The sequence below is a fragment of the Dasypus novemcinctus genome, chromosome 9 (genome assembly GCF_030445035.2).
Source record: "Dasypus novemcinctus isolate mDasNov1 chromosome 9, mDasNov1.1.hap2, whole genome shotgun sequence".
Classification (NCBI taxonomy): domain Eukaryota; kingdom Metazoa; phylum Chordata; class Mammalia; order Cingulata; family Dasypodidae; genus Dasypus; species Dasypus novemcinctus.
In genome coordinates, this window is record NC_080681.1 from 40,586,331 (window position 1) to 40,605,185 (window position 18,855).

The window sequence follows — 18,855 nt, forward strand, 5'->3', positions numbered from 1 at the left end:
AAGATAGTGAATATAGACAAGTCTTTTCAAGGAGTTTTGCTGTGAAGGGGAACAGAGAAATAGGCAGTAGCTGAGGTGAATAGCTTAAGATGGGAGCTATTATAACACCATTTAAAATGATAGGAATGATCCAGTAATGAGACAAAAGAAGATGATAATAAGACAAAGAAGGGGCCATTAAGGGAACTAAGTCTTTGAGAAGGCAAAAGGAGATGAGAACCAGTGTGCAAGTGGCAAGACTTGATCTTAGATAAGAGCAAGGACATGTCTTCATTTATGGAACAGTCAGAGCATATTGGCACATATGGAGTTAGGTTGAGGAAATGTAGGCTTGAAATGAGATGGTTATTTTGTCAATAGGAAGCAAATATCATGAGCTTTACTATTCTCAGGTGATACCCTTTTTTGACCCTTTTAAAATATTTCCTGTGATATCTGCTTTCACAATTTTCTGTCTGTTGTATGCCCTAGTATGAATTCAAGAGATCCCCAATGGTGATTTCTTCTTTATATATTTGGCCTCATGCTGAGGAAGTATAAGATGACATTTCCTAGTCATAGCCTGTTAATTCTAAATGGGGAAAGAGCTGGATCATACACACACACACACACACACACTCAGGTTTCTATAGGCTGCACTGTATTCTAGGTACAAGTGAGGTTACATTAATGGTAATGACTCAGAATTTGAATTGTCTTTGTTCCAATTTTACCTCTAATTCTTCCTCCAGGTCTCACCCAATTTTCCCTGAGAAATTCTGGGTGTGTCTTGCAGGAGCCTATCAGAGATGGTGTGAGTTAAGTCTTTTATCCCTTTGATATACTTTGTCCTTAGAGTGACTAAAGGAGACCTCACCATGGCCACTGTCCTAGCATCTACTTCTACAATGCTGATGTCTTTGCCAAAGGTTTGTCTCCTGAAGTTGTCAATTCCTGAGATGATAGGAGTGGGCACAGACTAAGCCCAAGCTCGGACCTCCCCTCCCCATTTATGCAAATTGAGATGTGTCTTGAGAGGTTTTCCAGTGATTTCCTTTCTCTGTTGAAATTCTCCATTATTTCATCCATTTCCTTAACAGGCTTCTAAATATATATTTTCTCTTAATTATGGACCACATTTTCCTGATTTTCTGCATGCCTCATAATTTTTATTGTATGCTTAACATTGTGTTTAAACGAACTAGAGAGACTGGAATAAATATTATTTTACCCTAGAGAAAACATGTACTTTCCTTGGTCAGGAGTAAAGCTGAGTAAGAGTTGGATTGCAGTTTTAGGTAGTTTCAGTTCACTTCTGGTTTCAAATATTTTCAGAATGAGATCTGTTCAGCATATATTATAGGCCTCTTCCTCTAAAGCACCATGGGACTTTCTGCTTTCCAGTCCAGCCACCAGAATCTTGTGCTACCACATACTAAACGAAAGTCCCATGGGGGAGAATCCATGGGAGGGGAGAACTACCTCTGTGTAGTTCATACCAGCATACCTGGTTGTTAAAAGCTCTGCTGGCTTCTCCTAATCCCAGCAGAGTCTCTCTGCCTAAAGCAGGCCCTATCCTATCTTCCTTGTGCCATGCCCCTAGGAAGAGTTCATCCATCCCTTTCTGGAATTTAGTTAATTTGGATTTCTTTGCATCTATGCTCTCTTAATGAATTCATGTGTGTGTATGTGATATTTAAATGCTAAAATGAATGATCCAGATGGTAAGCACTTTGTTGTCCCCCGAAGGGAGAGAGAAGAATTTGGACTCTGAGAAGAGATAAGAAGATGTGACTGGAATTAAGTTTTGAAAGCCAGGGGGAGTACAAGGACATGAGATAGGCAGGTAAGAGTGGGGTTTAAGTGCCAAGATGGAAGGGAAAGCCATGTGGCTGCATTCAAGCAGAAGTGTGACATGATACAAGTTATGTTTTAGGAAAGATATTTTAACTCCCAACGGAAGTATGGAGTGGCAGGTGACAGGAACATCAGCCATGAGGCTATTGCTGTCAGTTAGGTATGAATAGGCTAGAGTAGAAGTGGTAAGAAAGAAAAGGAAGAGATAGATATGAGAGATATTTCAGGAAGAATCAACATTGATATTGTTCAATTTTGGTAAAAATATTTAAAAATTAGGTCTTCATAGTAAAGAATTTATTTAAATACTATATAAGACCCTATAAGGTTTCAGCAGGGCTTACCTCACTTAAGGACAGTTTTTCATTTTTATGTTTAATAAAGCTTAATGAACTTTCCATTTTTTCCCATTATTTTTTACTTATATTAGGTGTGCAGTGGTTACTGGAATCATTAAAAAGCCCCAACGAACCAACTAAACAAACAAAAAAAACTGGCACTACGACTAGTTGTTGGCTGTTATTTATAGTTATCTGGTAATTTTATGTAACTTTCTTAGTTATATCCTAATGTAAATAAACTTTATTTAGAAGTGGGTGACTTAGCAAATTTCCCTTAATGATATAGTAATACTTGGGCTGTTAAATGTAAAGAAGGGCCTGTATGAAAATAAACTTACCATATTTGCCTATACTATACAGCTTCTTGTCCATTGTATTTTGAATAGGCTAAGCAGGACTCCAGGTGACAAAAGGTGACTCCTCACCAAAAGTTCCTTAAATATTCACAAGGGGAATTTAAAAATAAATGTATATTGCTATATTTGATCACTAATTTTTTTTTCCAGATTTTTTTTTAATATTTATTTATTATTATTATTATTTTTTTAAATTACATTAAAAAAATATATATGAGGTCCCATTCAACCCCACCGCCCCCACCCCCCACTCCCCCCACAGCAACACTCTCTCCCATCATCGTGATCACTAATTTTTAAACCATGTTTATGTTGCTTCCAATCTGATGAGTTTCTCTGCTCCTCCTTTGGACTGACATTTAAAAGTCCACCAGTCTTTCTCTCCTTCCCCCATATCTGTGATTCAGCTTAGGATATTTAGAGAAGGGAAGAAGCTAGATTCTTATTTCCTTGGTGGCATTACTTTCCCTTATAATGGTTCAAGCTTGAAACCTTGCATCATTTTTGCTTCTGTCTTCTTTATCCCACACAATTAACTGATCACAAAGGCTTTGATTCTAGTTCTGAAATGTGCTGCCTTTTCCTCTGTACCCATTGGCATTCCTTGCGTACCTAATCCTCAGTTCTTATTTCCTTGCCATTCAGTCTCTGGCCCTTTCAAACCATTGTCCACATGATTGCCAAAGTGGGTTTTTTAAAAACAAAAATATGACACATTATTCTCCAGCTTTCAAGCCTTTAATTGGTCCTCGTTCTCTAAGGAGAAATATACACACATTCTACTCTGACACACAAGCTTTCTCACAGGACTTCCCTTATACCCAGATAAAAAGACCAACCTGACACTCACTGTTTCAGAGGAAATCACATACTGCAAATTGTGCAAAACAATTTATTAAAGAACATATGGGCCCGTCTGTCACTTAGTACTCAACCCTGGCAAACCAATGACCCATAACCTAAACACCTGTTCTTATGACTAACATGTTCAGGCCCCAAGGAAAACACAGTTCCACATCTCCTGTCCATCCACCTTAAAACCAAAGGTGACCACACCCAAAAGCCTCACAGGGTTGTGTTTTGGCTGTCATTGGAGATTGACATTGATTTAAAAGACAAGGATTTGAGGAGCGAAAAACCTTAGAAAAGAGATAAGAAAAAAAGAATTAACTTTTTTTAGACAGAATTCATGCACAAAGTATCATTTCCTATAATGCTGAACATCTATTTTCTTGCTTCTCTTTGTGTTCTGCTACATGGTTCTGAAAGTACTCACAAATTAACATGTTATTAGCTGTTGTACATGGCAGCTGAGAAGCATTTTGAAATTTAAAATAAATCATCTAACTTGTAAATTTTACAGACGGTAGGTCTAGACATCATCATAGAACACCCAGATATGCCATATAATAATTAAATGTAGTCACCTTTGTTATTTGACATATTTTAGTCATGTAAAAACCTTAGTTTACTTATATTCCGAGTTTTCATTATGGAGATATATAGAGGGGAAAAGAGAACAAATTTTATTTAAGATTGTTAGCATGATTCATAACTTTTGAATATTTAAATACATGGTATTTGCACGACAGTGTACCATTTATACTCTTACCCCAGGCCCCCAAAATGTTTAGAATGTGCCTGCCTCTTAGCCTGATTTTCTACCATGTTCTCTCCATTTTATGCTGCAGTCCCTCACGGTTGCTCCCTCTTCTCCAGCTTGCCCAGCTCTTCTTATGTAATTATGCCTTTGCCCTTGTCATTGCCTTTTCCTGAGCTTTCCCTCCTCTGTGAATCCAAGGACATGTGTGTGCCCACATACACACAGATATATATCCCCTAAAATAGTGAGATTTTGAAAACCAAGTTCTAATGGCATTATTTCCAGTTACCTTAGCATAAAGTTCAAATCACAGTGAGAACTGCAAGGTGCCTACCCCATCCCATCCCACATACTTAACTCTTCAGTCCCATCTCTCACTTTTTTCAGACCAGTCTTTGTGTTTCTCAAGCGTGTAAGGTTTTCATCTCAAATTTTTCGTTCATGCTGTTCATTTTGCTGTAGACACTATTTTACACCCTCTTGAATCTCTATTCATCTCTTAAACTTTAGCTAAAATTTTACTTCCTCAGAGAGACTTTCCACGATCCCTTATATTAAGTTAGTTCTTCCTGATGTAAGTGCCGAAAGCACTCTGCCCTTTGCACCAAAATGGTATATTCAATTCTATCTTATAATTAGACTTAATGAATGGGTGTCTTATTCACAGTTAATCTCCATTATTTATGTATGTGTTAGATTCTACATTTGTGGAATACTTAACTGATAGAATGAATTAAAAACTTTTTTTTTGGAGAAGTATTCTCACTCATTTCCCTCTTCCAGGACGTAAATAATGTCAGGTATGTAGCAGGAATTAAATGTCTTTAAATGACACTTAATGGTGCCATTTAATTTCCTTTTTATAAACATGCTATCTTTATGACTTTTTGTAATTGAATCCTCAGGAAATTTCAAGTAACGTTCGCCCAACATTACCCTTTTAAACACTGATATTTTCTGTAAATACCTTATAGAATATTTAGATTTTTTGAGACTTCTTGCCCACTCCTCAAAGTCCTTTGTCATTTCCTGCTTCTCTACCCTATCTCCAAAGGGCTTGATCTAGTTATATTCTCTCCCCTAAAGTGAGCTTATCCAGTCTTGAGAAGATAAAATACCAATTATAGGCTAGTAAGCTTCAGATTTTATGCCTACCTGAAATTCCAGATTGATATAATTTAGTATCTACTTGACATCTCTACTGGGGTGGGAGGTAAATATCTCAAACCTAATATGTCCTAAACAGAATTGTAAAATTGCTTCTTCTTGACAAAAACAAATTCTTACCCTCTTAGGAAGAGATGGAATGATTTTTGGTTACAGTAAAGAGAAACCTTGGGTTATTATGTGGGTCTTACCTCCTGAGGGCCTCCTTGTTGCTCAAATGTGATCTCTTTCTAAGCCAAACCCAGCATGTAAATTGACTGTCTTCCCTTCAACATAGAACATGACAGTCAAGGATGAGTCTCCCTGGCACCGTTTTTATGGCTAAGAGATTTCAAAGGGATCCAGGAAGTCATGCCAGAGGTTACACTTAAGCACATCTCAGGAGGATCTCACTGTCTACCACCATAAACAGTGCCTCAAATAGGGGTGCTCCTGGGAGCTCTAGAGACATTGAGACAATATAGGCAGGACAGACAGTCCCAGGAAATCGAGACCCCATCAATGGGCCTTACCTTGGAATATATGATAACCCATGTCCCCAAATGTATCAGAGTTAGACTCATTTATAATTTTCCTACGCATGGTTCTTCTATTCCATTTATTTGAACCTTTACTTAGTACCATACCCAATAAATATAAATCCCAGAGACTTAAGTCTTCTAGCTGTTTATATGCTGGGTGAGCCCTGAATCTCAACAGGGTTGTAGCCAACACTTACTCTCCAGTTCATCAAACTCACCCAGGAAAACAAACAAAAGGATAATGATGGACAACACCCAACCCAAGAAGCAGAGAGTATCTACAACTGCAAGTGTGACAGTTCCATCCATCTGCCCTATGGGATCTAAGCCCCTTCTCAGTGAGAAGCAGAGTGGGCATCACCATCCCCAAATCCTCAAGAGGCTGATGTACTATAAGAAAATTATTATTAAGAATTGTGAATTCATAAGCTTTCTAATCAGTAGTGTCTGCTGTTTTAGCCTAGAACTATGAATGATTAACTTGTCCATTGTCCTTTGGAATGTTGTAATGCTACTATGCAACCAACCCCCTCACCTATTAACCAAAAAAGAAATGTTTAAAAGGAACAAGTTACCAGATGTGGCATTTGCACATCCTGTTTGTATCCCCTGTAAAACTAAACGTTCAAAACCTTTATGTTCCTGTTCAGTGTACCATGAATAGGATAGAACAAAAACCCCTTGAGACACAATGTCTCTCCTTTGGAGGCCTGGCACCCCCTCCCCCTGCCTCCCCCCCCCCCTCCATCACTGGATGGATTTGGTTACTTTGGTGAAGTCATTCTTCATGAGTTGCAAGACCCATTGGAGTTCTGCAGTTCAAAACACCGTAAAAGTGATGATTCCCAAGCTGCCAATTGAAGACTCATCCAGGAGAGGATGCTCTGCCTGGGAGGTTTATTCAATTAGGACTCTGATTGCCTGCAAAGGGACTTCTTGGTCTTGTGTGAGATCAGATTTTGGGTTTTTCATTCGGTGAGTGGTTGAATATACTTTCACTCTTTCGTATGTCTTCAATTGATTGCCTTTTTTGTGATTATTCAATTGTTATAATCATTTGATACAACCACAAAATCATCTAATTGAATAAAACTGCCTCTGCATAACATTTAAAGATTCTGCTAAGATTTCTTAGCAGAACATTTTGGCATAGTTGGCATGATTCATTAGATTCTAAGCTTCCATTATTGTTAACCTTTATTTAGCAGAACAGAGACACAAACAAACATAGGGGAAGAATGTATCAATGGACTAAAGTAGACTTATTGTTATTCTAGTAATGGAAGAACTTGTAATATTGGTATAAAGACAGTCATTACCAGAGACTCTGAGGGAAGGGAGAGAGAACAGTAGATGTAACATGGGGCATTTTTGAGACATTGGAATAATTCCGCGTGATATTACAGTGATGAATACCAGCCATTATATATTATGTCAAAACCTATAAAATCATGTGATACAAAGTGTAAAAAACATAATGTAAACTATAGACCATGATTAGTAGCAATTCTTTAATATGTGTTCATCAATTGTAGTAATTTACCACACTAATGAAAGATGTTGTTAAATATGGGGGAAAGTGTGGGAGGGCGAGGGTGTGGGGTATACAGGAACCCCATATTTTTTATCTAATATTTATGTAATCTAAAGCTCCTTTAAAAATAAAAATAAAAATTATTTTTAAAAAAGAAAGAAGCAGACACGGAAAAATGTAACCAATATATGATCCCTGTGGATCAATGACACATTCTCACTAAGAACACATACCTCTAAAAGCCAACCAAGCAGCAAAAGCATCATTCCAGTGACCATACTTTCAGAGTTAAAGGTCAGTTGTCCCTAAAAACTCCTATTTTTGAAATTCCATCATTCCCTGAACTCCATGCTTCCCAAAAATCAATATGATACCTGCAGTTTTTTCCGTCAGAGGCTTCACCTAGAGGCATAACTCTCCTTTGCTTAGCACACAATAAAGTCAGCTTTAGATTTCAGATATTTCATGGTGACCTCTTCCTTTGATCCTTAACCAATTTTTCTCATCTCACCATCTTTAATTATTCTCTTTATTTACATAGTACATCTTATATATCAGTAAGTACTGGCAATTCTACTTTAAAATATATCCTAAATACATCCAGGATAGTAAAGTGGATAAGTGCATGGATTTTGAAGCCAGACTACCAGACTTTTCACTTATTAGACTACTCACTTAAGCTTTTTGTGCCTTGGGACAATAATTGAATTAGTAGGAAGATTAAATGACTTAATACATATAAAGTACATAGAAAAGTGTCTGGCATATAAACATGCCATACATACATTAACTATTATCATTGTGGTTATCAACCTAATCCAAAGTACCACCATCTCTGCAATAGCCTCTTAATCAGCACGCCTGCTTCCACCCTCGTCCAGCTAAAATCCAATTCATAGAATATCTGGAATGATCTTTCTACAAAATCAACTTCACTGAAATATAATTTATATATAATAAAATCCATCAATTTTAAGTGTTCATTTCTATAAATTTTAAAATTTATATACCTTTGTAAGTATGACCATGTTAAGATATAAAACATTCTCATTACTCCAAATAGTTTCTTTTTTTTTTTCCTTCCCATGGTGTTCTTATCAGGTATTGCTATCAAGGTTATATTGCCTCAGAAAATGAGTTGAGGACTTTTCTCTTCTCTTTCTTCTGAAAAACCTAGAATATGCTTGGTAGTAATTCTTCCTTTGTTGTTGTGGAATTCACCAGTAAAACAACTTTAATGTGGAGGTTTCTGAGTCAGAAGAGTTTTTAAAAATCATTATTCAATTTTATTCTATTGGTTAATTTGTTTCTCACAGGGGTACAAATTAGCAATTATGAAAATACATGTATACTAGATTTAAACAAATAAGTAAATAAACTGTAGATAACTGGAGTCAGGTTCTCACTGTTAGAGAAAGAAATTACCAATAAGGAAAGGGGAAAGCAAGAATGAAAATTGAGGTATTGGATTAGAGTAGGAGACATCAGTATGAAATCATTTATTTATTATATACTGATATATACAGAAATGTAGATATATGGTTATACATGAGTTAGTATATGTACTTATGCTTCCTAGCTCTATTTGCTGAAGGGCCTAGAACCAGTGACACTCGTAATACAATAGACACCTAATGCTCAGATCTTGGTTTCTTTTTCTTTTTCTTTTTTTTTAAATAAGGCATTTGAGATTTATTCATTTTGTGTGTGTGGTTTTTTAAATTTCTTTCCCCTTCCCCTCCCCTGCCCCCCAGTTGTCTGCTCTCTTTGTCCATTTGCTGTGTGTTTTTCTGTGACCGCTTCTATCCTTATCAGCGGAACTGGGAATCTGTGTTTCTTTGTTTCTTTTTGTTGTGTCAGCACTCCATGTGTGTGGTGCCATTCTTGGGCAGGCTGCACTTTCTTTCATGCTGGGCGGCTCTTCTTACGGGATGCACTCCTTGCACGTGGGGCTCCCCTACATGGGGGACACCCCTGCATGGTAGGGCACTCCTTGCGCACATCAGCACTGCACATGGGCCAGCTCCACATGGGTCAAGGAGGCCTGGGTTTGAACCGCAGATCTCCCATGTGGGAGGCAGATGCCCTGTGCATTGGGCCAAGTCTGCTTCCCAGATCTTGGTTTCTAAATACAGTTTTCCAATAAGATGAACCAGGGTTCTTTGGAGAAATGGCTGATTCCAGTGTTAGAGCAGAGAAAATATAAAACTTACAGTGAATACATATACTTAATGGTGAAAGGTGAAAGCTTTTCACCTAGATTTAGGAAGAGGACAAGGATGTCCATACTCTTCACTTCTATTCAACACTGTATTAGAAGTTCTATACATGGCAATTACATAAGAAAAATGAATAGAAGACATTGAAATTGGAAAGGAAAAAGTAAAACTAGCTCTATTTGCAGATGACATGCTCTTATATGCAGAAAACTCTAAAATAGCAACAACAACAAAAACTATTAGACCTGATGAACAAATTCAGCAATGTTGCAGGATAGAAGATCAACATACAATAACCAGTTGTATTTCTATATACTGGCAATGAACAATCCAAAAATGAAACAAAGAAAACAAGTTCAGGGAAACGGACTTGGCCCAGTGGTTAGGGTGTCCGTCTACCACATGGGAGGTCCGTGGTTCAAACCCCGGGCCTCCTTGACCCGTGTGGAGCTGGACAATGTGCAGTGCTGATGAGCGCAAGGAGTGCCCTGCCACGCAGGGGTGTCCCCCGTGTAGGGAAGCCCCACGCGCAAGGAGTGTGCCCGTAAGGAGAGCCGCCCAACGTGAAAGAAAGTGCAGCCTGCCCAGGAATGGCGCCGCCCACACTTCCGGTGCTGCTGACGGACAAAGAAACAAGACGCAGCAAATAGACACAGAGAACAGACAACTGGAGAGGGGGGGAATTACATAAAATAAATAAATCTTTAAAAAAAACCAAACAAACAAGTTCACTAATAATAAATAAATTTAACCAAGGGAATAATGACCTTTACACTGAAAATGGCAAAATATTGTTTAAAGAAATTAAGACCTAAATAAATTGAATTTCCTTTGCACTTTTATAAAAAAATAAGTTGATAATCATCCTGTATTCATGAATGGGAAGACTTAATACTGTTAAGATGGCATATTCCCCAAAGTGATCTACAGTTTAATATAATCTTTCTCAAAATTCTAATGGCCTTTTTTCCCCAGAAATGTACAAGCTAATCTTAAATTTATATGAAATTGCAAGAGATTCCGAATAGCCAAAATAATTTTGGAAAATAATAAAGTTGGAGGACTGACTCTTCCATATTGATTCTCACATGTAATTAACATGGTGTGGTACTGAATAAAAATAGACATACAGATCAATGGAATAGAATTGAGAGTCTAGAAATACACCTGTATATTTATGGCTCATTTGAGGTCTGATGAGGGTACCGAGACAATTCAGCGGGGAAAAGAATAGTCTTTTCAAGAAATGGAGCTGGGATAATTGGATATCCACATGAAAAAGAGTGAAGTTGGACCCTTATCTCACACCGTATAAAGATAAACTCAAAATGGATCAAACATCAATTGTAAAAGCTAAAACTATCAAACCCTCAGGAGAAACCATAGAGATAAATTTTCATGATCTTGGATATGACAACAGATTCTTAGCTATGATACCCAAAGTACAAGCAATAAAATAAAAAATAAATAAATTGGATTTTCCAAAAAATTAAAAACTCTTGTGCATCAAAGGACACTATCAAGAAAGTAAAAACACAACCCACGGAATGGGAGAAAATACATGCAAATGATATATCTGAGGAGAATCTAGTATCCAGGATACATGAAGATCTCTTACAACTCTGAACAACAAAAAGGCAAAAAAAAACAGTGAAAAAAACGGGCAAAGGACTTGAATGGACATCTCTCCAAAGAAGATATACAAATGACCAATAAGCACATGAAAGGTTGCTCAACATCATTATCAGGGAAATGTGAATCAAAGCCACAAAGAGATACCACTTCACACCCACCAGGATGGCTATATATTCAAACATATATATACACACATACATATGTAAACATTATCTATCTATCTGAACAATAGATAAGAGTTGTTGGCAATTGTAGCAGACAAAATCCTTCTTTTCAATACTTATTTTCCATTTGTCTATATTGTTTGGTGAAAGATCTTTTTGTGTATTTTTGTACATATTTGTACTGGATTGTTTGTTTTTATACTGTGAGTCTTAAGCAGTTTCTGTATATTTTATTTACAAATTCTTTATCAGTAATAATTTGCAAAAATTTCTTCCAGTGTTGTCTTTTGAATCTTTTAACAGTGTCTCTCTGAGAGCAAAATTTTAAATTTTGATTAAGTCAATTATAAAATTTTTCTTTTATGGATCATGCTTTGGTGTCATATCTAAAAGCTCATCTCCAAACTAAAATTATGAAAATTTTTCCTCTGTATTTTTTCTTGAAATTTTAAAGTTTTATATTTTATATTTAGAGCTATGATCCATTTGGTTTAATTTTATAAGATGTGAGGTATGTATCAAGATTAATTTTTTCTGCATATAGATTTCCAGTTGTTCTGACCTTTGAATTTCCTTTGCACTTTTATCAAAAATAAGTTGACCAGTACCCTGATATTCGTAGCAGCATTACTTACAATTGTCAAAAGCTGAAAGCAACCCAATTATTCGTCAACAGATGAATGGATCAACAAAGTGTGGTATATATATTTATCTCAGTAATTTGGTTTTTGTGTAGACTCTTGGGGATCAGGTGTTGTTCAACTTGTGACATTGCAGACTGCCCATCTCCAGGGACAGCAGACAGTGGGAGTTTGTCAATGCAGGCTTTTTTCCATTCAGGAACCCTGTAGTCATTTGAGTCTCCGGAGCAGATCTAGTGGCTGTCCTCTCCCACATAGGGCTGCCTCTTTCCCTTTACTGGGACAGCTCAGATTTATTCTCTGTAGCTAAATTAGCTGCCAGAGGCAATGGGCGTAAGGCTCTCCTTCCAATTCTACACTTTTTCAGGATTAACTAGATCAACTACAAGAACTTAATGGTGCCGTGTGTCTGTAAAGGAAAGCACAAGGAGGTACTCTATAGCTCAGATACTAGAATATTAGTGTATGTTGGACTACGTTCAGGGTCAGTTTCATGGATGTGTGACCTGCGCAACTGTGCATAATTAGAGGGGCCTGTACTTGGTTCTATGCTTTGCTGTTGCCGTCTTCGAATTGTTAATAAGTTTTGAGCAATTAGTCCCTCATTTTCATTTTGTTCCGGGCCCTGTCAATCTTGACTATGGCAATGGTAAATATCCAGTTTTATTCTGATTCTTATCAATTCACAATTAGCTGCTTTATTTAAACCTAGTATGGAAGGGTCTCAATCTGTATAGAAGGTGAGAAACCATTGCTGGGATCACCGGTGCCTACTGCACTGGAGTATTGGCGTGGAAATAACCGGGATAGTAACTTTTGCCGTCAGAGCTGAGGGTGGGAAGGACATAGTGGAAGGTCTGATCATTATGTAGTATGTCTTTTGCCAACAGAGAATTTTAGACCTTCATTCCCTTTTGGCAGTAGACCCCGTGTCCTAAATGTCCTCCAAGTCCATCTATACCTTCATAGTCATCAGCAATGTTTGAGCCAGTGCCAGCCTACTAGAGGAATTAACAGTGCCCAAAACCTTCTGCCTCAGCAGCCAAGTCCCAAAACATCATACTGAATACTTGTGTTCCAGTGAAGAGCATGGGAATAAATCAAACCATCCCAGTAAACCCTTAATTCCTTTTCCCTTGCTCTTTCCTCAGTTTTGTTTTATTTATTTATTTTTAAAATATATTTTTTATTTATTTTTCTCAGTTTCATTTTAAATCACAGGCCCTTCTTGTCAACTCTGGTGATTTTACCAAATTAATATGGCAAGCCAAAAATTTGGTTTGAGTTTGAAGATTGTTAAGGAATATAACTGGTTTCACCTTACATGGCTTTGACTTGGTTGGCCACTAAATCAGCAAATAATTCATGCCAAGACAAGATGAGATAATCACACAAATGAGAGGATTCAGTTCTTCAGTGCCTCTCCATTTCCTCAGAAAGCTGAATTTTGTTAGTCAAAACTTTCATGCAATAGAGGAGAGTATGGGCCATGATGTGAACCAATGTATATGAGGTGCAGAGGTGCCCAAAGATGTACTTACCAAATCCAATGGATGTGTCATGATGATGGGAACGAGTGTTGGTGGGGGGGGGGAGAGGGGGGGTGGGGGGGTGGGGTTGAATGGGACCTCACATATATATTTTTAATGTAATATTATTACAAAGTCAATAAAAAATAAAAAAATTAAAAAAAAAAAAAAAAAAACAACTTTCATGCAAAACTCCATTTGGGGGAGCAGATGTGGCTCAAGCAGTTGAGTGCTGTCTTTCCACATGCGAGGTCCCAGGTTCAATCCTGGCCCCAGGTACCTCAAAAACAAAACAAAATAAAACAAAACAAAAACAAAATTCCATTTGGAAGAGCAGGGAACCATATGCTTGTAAATGTAACTCAAAGATTTGCCTATTCCTATGAAGAGAAATTCTTTCTTCACTATGGTATGTTGCAGTTACATGCTCTTTGTTCCATTTTGTACCAAACCATGTGCACCTCTGGCTGGCTTGTCACTGGTCTACACACAAACTTGCTCTTCTCAACGTACATTCTCTTTAATGGATCTCACCCATTACTATGGCTTTATATGTTATGAACATGCTGACAACTCTGAAATGTGTAACTCCAGTGAAGACTTAATGTTTGAGTAACAGGGTTTTGAATCCCACTGCAGGTGTGTTAACACTAGTTGGCATTTACTCACAGGATCCTCGTATGTAACATGCCCAAACTGAGCTTTTGATTTCCTTCATTAAAAACCTCTTCTGAATCTTCCTAATCTCAGTAAATAGCACTGTTTACATCTATATTTTCAGCTGGCTATCTAGGATTCATAATTGGCTGACTTTCCCATCTTTCCATCCAATTCTTGACTATATATTTTCTCTCCATTTAATTTTATTTTGAACATGTTGACTTTTTCCCAGCAGTGTTGTATTCCAAGCCACAATCATTTCTCACTCTGTGTTACCGTCATAGTTTCCTATCTGAACACTATTTTCTTTCAGGTATCTTCAGATTGCTTTACCATACAGCAACCAAAGTAACTGTTTTGAAATATAGAATATGCTTACTTGTCAACAGCAATAGCCTTCTCTAATTAGAAGGAAACTCGGACTTTTCCCCATTACCTAAAAGTCTTTTCGGATGCAGTGGAGTATCATACCTTGATCATAATCTTTTAAATTATTCAGATGTGCTTTGAATTTCAGTGCTGTCTCTTAGGCTGTAACTCAGAGGGCTGTATTAAAATTTCATGCTTTTTTGGGAAACAGACTTGGCCGAGTGATTAGGGCATCCGTCTACCACATGGGAGGTGTGCGGCTCAAATCCTGGGCCTCCTTGACCCATGTGGAGCTGGCCCATGCACAGTGCTGATGCGTGCAAGGAGTGCCGTGCCACGCTGGGGTGTCCCCCGCATAGGGGAGCCCCATGTGCAAGGAGTGCACCTTGTAAGGAGAGCCGCCCAGCGTGAAAGAAAATGCAACTTGTCTAAGAATGGCGCCACCCACACGGAAAGCTGACACAAGACGACGCAACAAAAAGAAACACAGATTCTCGTGCCACCGACAACAATAGAAGCAGACAAAGAAGAACACACAGCAAAGAGACACAGAGAACAGACAACTGGGGCAGGGCAGGGGTGGAGGGAGAGAAATAAATAAATCTTTAAAAATATATATTATGCTTTGTTAATGTCTGTTGCTAAGGGTTCCACTACAGATGCAAGAAAATGAAGGTCTTCATGTGCACTGTCTCGTTGTGGCGGCCAAGACTGAATGGTGGAATATAGAAATTCTAAAAACATAGGGAAATGGAAATAATCTTTGCAACTCAGAAATAAACTTAAAAACAGCAAAAAAAATATGCTTTAAATATTTATTTTTCCTTATCTGAAAACAAGGGCAATATGTAGTAGTTTCAGTAATTCCTTCCATGATGAAAGAAAAAATACCCAGGGAGTCTGAATTTTAAGGGAAAAGGAATGGATATAGATTTATACTGAGTTGAAATAAGGAAAATGTATGGTTTGACAAATAGTGACTATTTTGTTTGCTAGAATCCTCAGTTTCCATAAGCTTCCTTAAACATAACCTTACCTATTGCAGCCTATTATTGGAGACTTCAGGAGAATACAATATCATCAAATTATACTTAATGGGATCTAGACTAAAGTGATGTTTCCCCAAATATTGCTCCTTTGCTTTCTTACACTTGTGTTTTGACTCCTCAAATAGACAATTTAAACTTCTTGATGGTTTTTGAAATATCATTTTAGAAAACTTTTATATCAAATAACACACAGCCAGATATCAATATGAAAAAGGATCTTTATTTGTCTCTATAGATAAGTGAGTAAATAAAATTATTAAAATTTTAATATTGACTTAGCTTTTCAAATATATGTGGATGTTTATATTTTATCAAAGTATCATTTGAGACCTCTTAAAATTATTTTTATGACTTTATGATCAAACAGGTTGAATTTAAAAATTAAAAAATATCCTTCATTTTTGTTGGTTACTAAAAACTAGTCCTTGGTGTACTTGCACTTCTTCTCTTCTTAAAAATAAAAATGGTGGCACTTAAAATAATACTAACTGCTGCAACAGACCCAACTACTGACAACACCAGGATAGAAATGTTAACTCCAAGATTATGATTTTCATCAGGACTAGAATCTGCTTGGGGAATAAACAAAGCTACTTGTGCAATGTTGGATACTTTTGATGCCAAATTGCTTTTATCTACACTTTGAATGGCGATGTATATGTGGGTAGCATTTTCTTCTGAGATATTTCCTGGTTTAAATGCAAAGGTTTCCTTGGAGTTGGCCTCATTTGGTAACAGATCCGTAGTGTTCACTTGAACAGCACCATCAAAATTGTCTCTGAGATCAAGGATACTTCCACTTAGTCTTATGATGTACTGTCGAACTAAGGGGGAAAAAGGTACATGTAACTTAGAACCAGAGCATATCATATTTCATTCCTTCTTACTTACTGTCCTTGAAATGTTGTTTAGTTATTCAAGCCTATACTCACATCCAAGGCTTTACTCATTTTTTTCACTAAAAGCTGAATTCTGACTTTTAAAAGCCAGCCAATTCCTTTCTTCTTTGGGTAAAAACATGGAACAACGTTAAAATGAGTCTTGTTTGATTTAAACATATCAGATTATAAAATTAATACTTTTCTGAGCTTATTAGTTGAAAGTAGCCCCTGCCCCCCTTACTTTTGCAAAGAGCAACTTTCACTAAAGTCAAAACTACTAACAGGTTAGATGGAGGACCTCAGTGACCCAGCCCAAGCCTCCCTCCAGCTTTGGGAGGGAAGAAAGAAAAGCAACAATAAAAACATTTCTGAGCTGTGCTTGGAAAAGCAATCAAAACTGCCTTGCAGCTTCCCGTCTTCTCAGAAGAAGCTACTTTGCCAGTGTCCTGGACAATTCCTGGAAATAACGGAAGAACGTTCCAGAATATCCTTTGGAGAAAAGCACTAGTATCTTGACGTTAATAAGGACCTAGAACCACAGACCCAGAAGGAAGACGCCATGTGGGAAGCCCCAGGCAGAGGAGGGAGGATATACCCAAGGAAGACCAAGATGGCCAGCAAACACCAGAAGCTGGAGAGTCAGAAAGTAGCCCCCTGGCGGGCGTTCCAAGGGTGTGCGGCCCTCCATCAGCTGGATGTCAGGCTTTGGCTTCTGAACTGTGAGAGAATCAGTAGCTGTTGTTTTAAGCCCTCAGTTTGTGGTATTTATGGCAGCCAGAGAGAGCTAAGATAGCTCCTAAAATGACCCAAGCCCCCAGAACCTCGTTTCACACTGTTGTCAGCAAACACCAAACTCCAGGACAGCTTGGGTGGTGTTTCTAGTGGTGGATGAGTCAGCAAAAATCCTCTGTGTTCAAAACGTCACTTTGTGCCCTGTAAGGTCTGAAAAACTACCCAGGTGGGGCCTTTTCTTTCCTTTTTTTTTTAAAAAAAATTAAAATCCAAACTTTATTTGGATTTCCTTATTTTTAAAATTTATTTTTTATTTTTAAAAATTAGGTAAAATTCATATACCATAAAATTCACCCTTTTACAATATACAATTCAGTGAACTTTAGTGTATTTGCAGGGTGGTACAACCATCACCCCTATGTAATTCCAGAACATTTCTTGTTATGCCCAAAATAAACTCCTACCCTTTAGCAGTCATTCCCCCTTTCCCCTTCCCACAGCCTCTGGTAACTACTAATAAACTTTTTGTCTGTATGAAAACAAAACAAAACAAAACATGATACTTTATTCTTACCTTTTCCAACATCAAAATCATCTCCTGGTGCTGTCCATGTTAGACTGATCTCATCCCCAGCAGATTTGGCATTAAGGTCTGTGATTTGGCTTGGTGGGTACAGGTCAGGCAAAGGAAGATTTGGAACATCTAAGATCACAAAGGTACTACTGGATGCTGTTCTGCTGAATCTCTCCAAGGTTGTTTGAGAATCTTCATTAATATCAGGACTTGGTGGTTTCCCTCCAATTTTTCCTGCATTAAAAATCCTGGTTTATAATGGGCTTGACAATACTAGTGTTTTCAGAATTGAATGAATTAAATTCCCCTATCCACTTGTATTTTTTTTCATATATATAGTTACATTTACTGTGTGACAAAGTCATAAATTAGCTCAGTAAGAGAAAAATGTTTAAATTGTAACCCATAAATGATTTTGAAAGGTTATGAGATGTTACTCAACATTTTTTCTTTATTAGAGAAATTGTAGGTTTATATAGCAATCAAGCATGAAATACAAGATTCCCACATACCATTTTATTATAAACATCTTGCATTGGTGGGGAATATTTATTACAGTTTATGAAAACACATTTTAATAATTGTATTATTAGTATACTCCATGATTTAATTTAGGATTCACTGTTTGTATTGTACAGTTCCATGTATGTTTTTAAAATTTTTATTCTAGTAACATATACAACCTAAAATTTCCATATTTAACCACATTTAAATATACAGTGCAGTGTTGTAAATTATGTTCCAATGTTGTGCTACCATTACCACCATCCATTGCCAAAATATTTCCATTATCTCAAGTAGAAACCCTGTACATTTCAAGACTTAATTCCCTATTCCCTACCCCCATCCCATCCCATGGTAACCTATATTCTAGGTTTTAACTCATAAATTTGCTTATTCTAATTATTTTGTGTCAGCGAGATCATACACTATTTGTCCTTTTGGGCCTGGCTTATTTCAGTCACCATGGCGTGTTCAAGGTTACTCCACATTGTTGTATGTATCAGAACTTCATTCCTTTTTATGACTGCAGTTTTCTGTGTA

At 37.2% G+C, this 18,855-nt stretch overlaps 1 protein-coding gene and 1 long non-coding RNA gene across 2 annotated transcripts in view; one reads left to right on the forward strand and one right to left on the reverse strand.

Moving 5' to 3' along the window:
• Window positions 1-6,545: 6,545 nt before the first annotated feature.
• The window catches only part of LOC111761245 (uncharacterized), a 44,215-nt gene continuing 31,905 nt past the window's right edge, over window positions 6,546-18,855 (forward strand). Inside the window, exon 1 of the long non-coding RNA XR_002794658.3 lies at window positions 6,546-6,799. This is a non-coding gene — a long non-coding RNA (uncharacterized lncRNA). The remainder of the gene's footprint in view (window positions 6,800-18,855) is intronic.
• Window positions 15,835-18,855, reverse strand: part of LOC101424649 (calcium-activated chloride channel regulator 4) — a 42,873-nt gene continuing 39,852 nt past the window's right edge. Inside the window, exons 13-14 of the mRNA XM_012520606.3 lie at window positions 17,812-18,045; window positions 15,835-16,448 (exon numbers count right to left, since the gene is read on the reverse strand). Coding sequence (XP_012376060.1) covers window positions 16,036-16,448; window positions 17,812-18,045 — 647 coding nt within the window. The 3' untranslated portion in view covers window positions 15,835-16,035. The remainder of the gene's footprint in view (window positions 16,449-17,811; window positions 18,046-18,855) is intronic.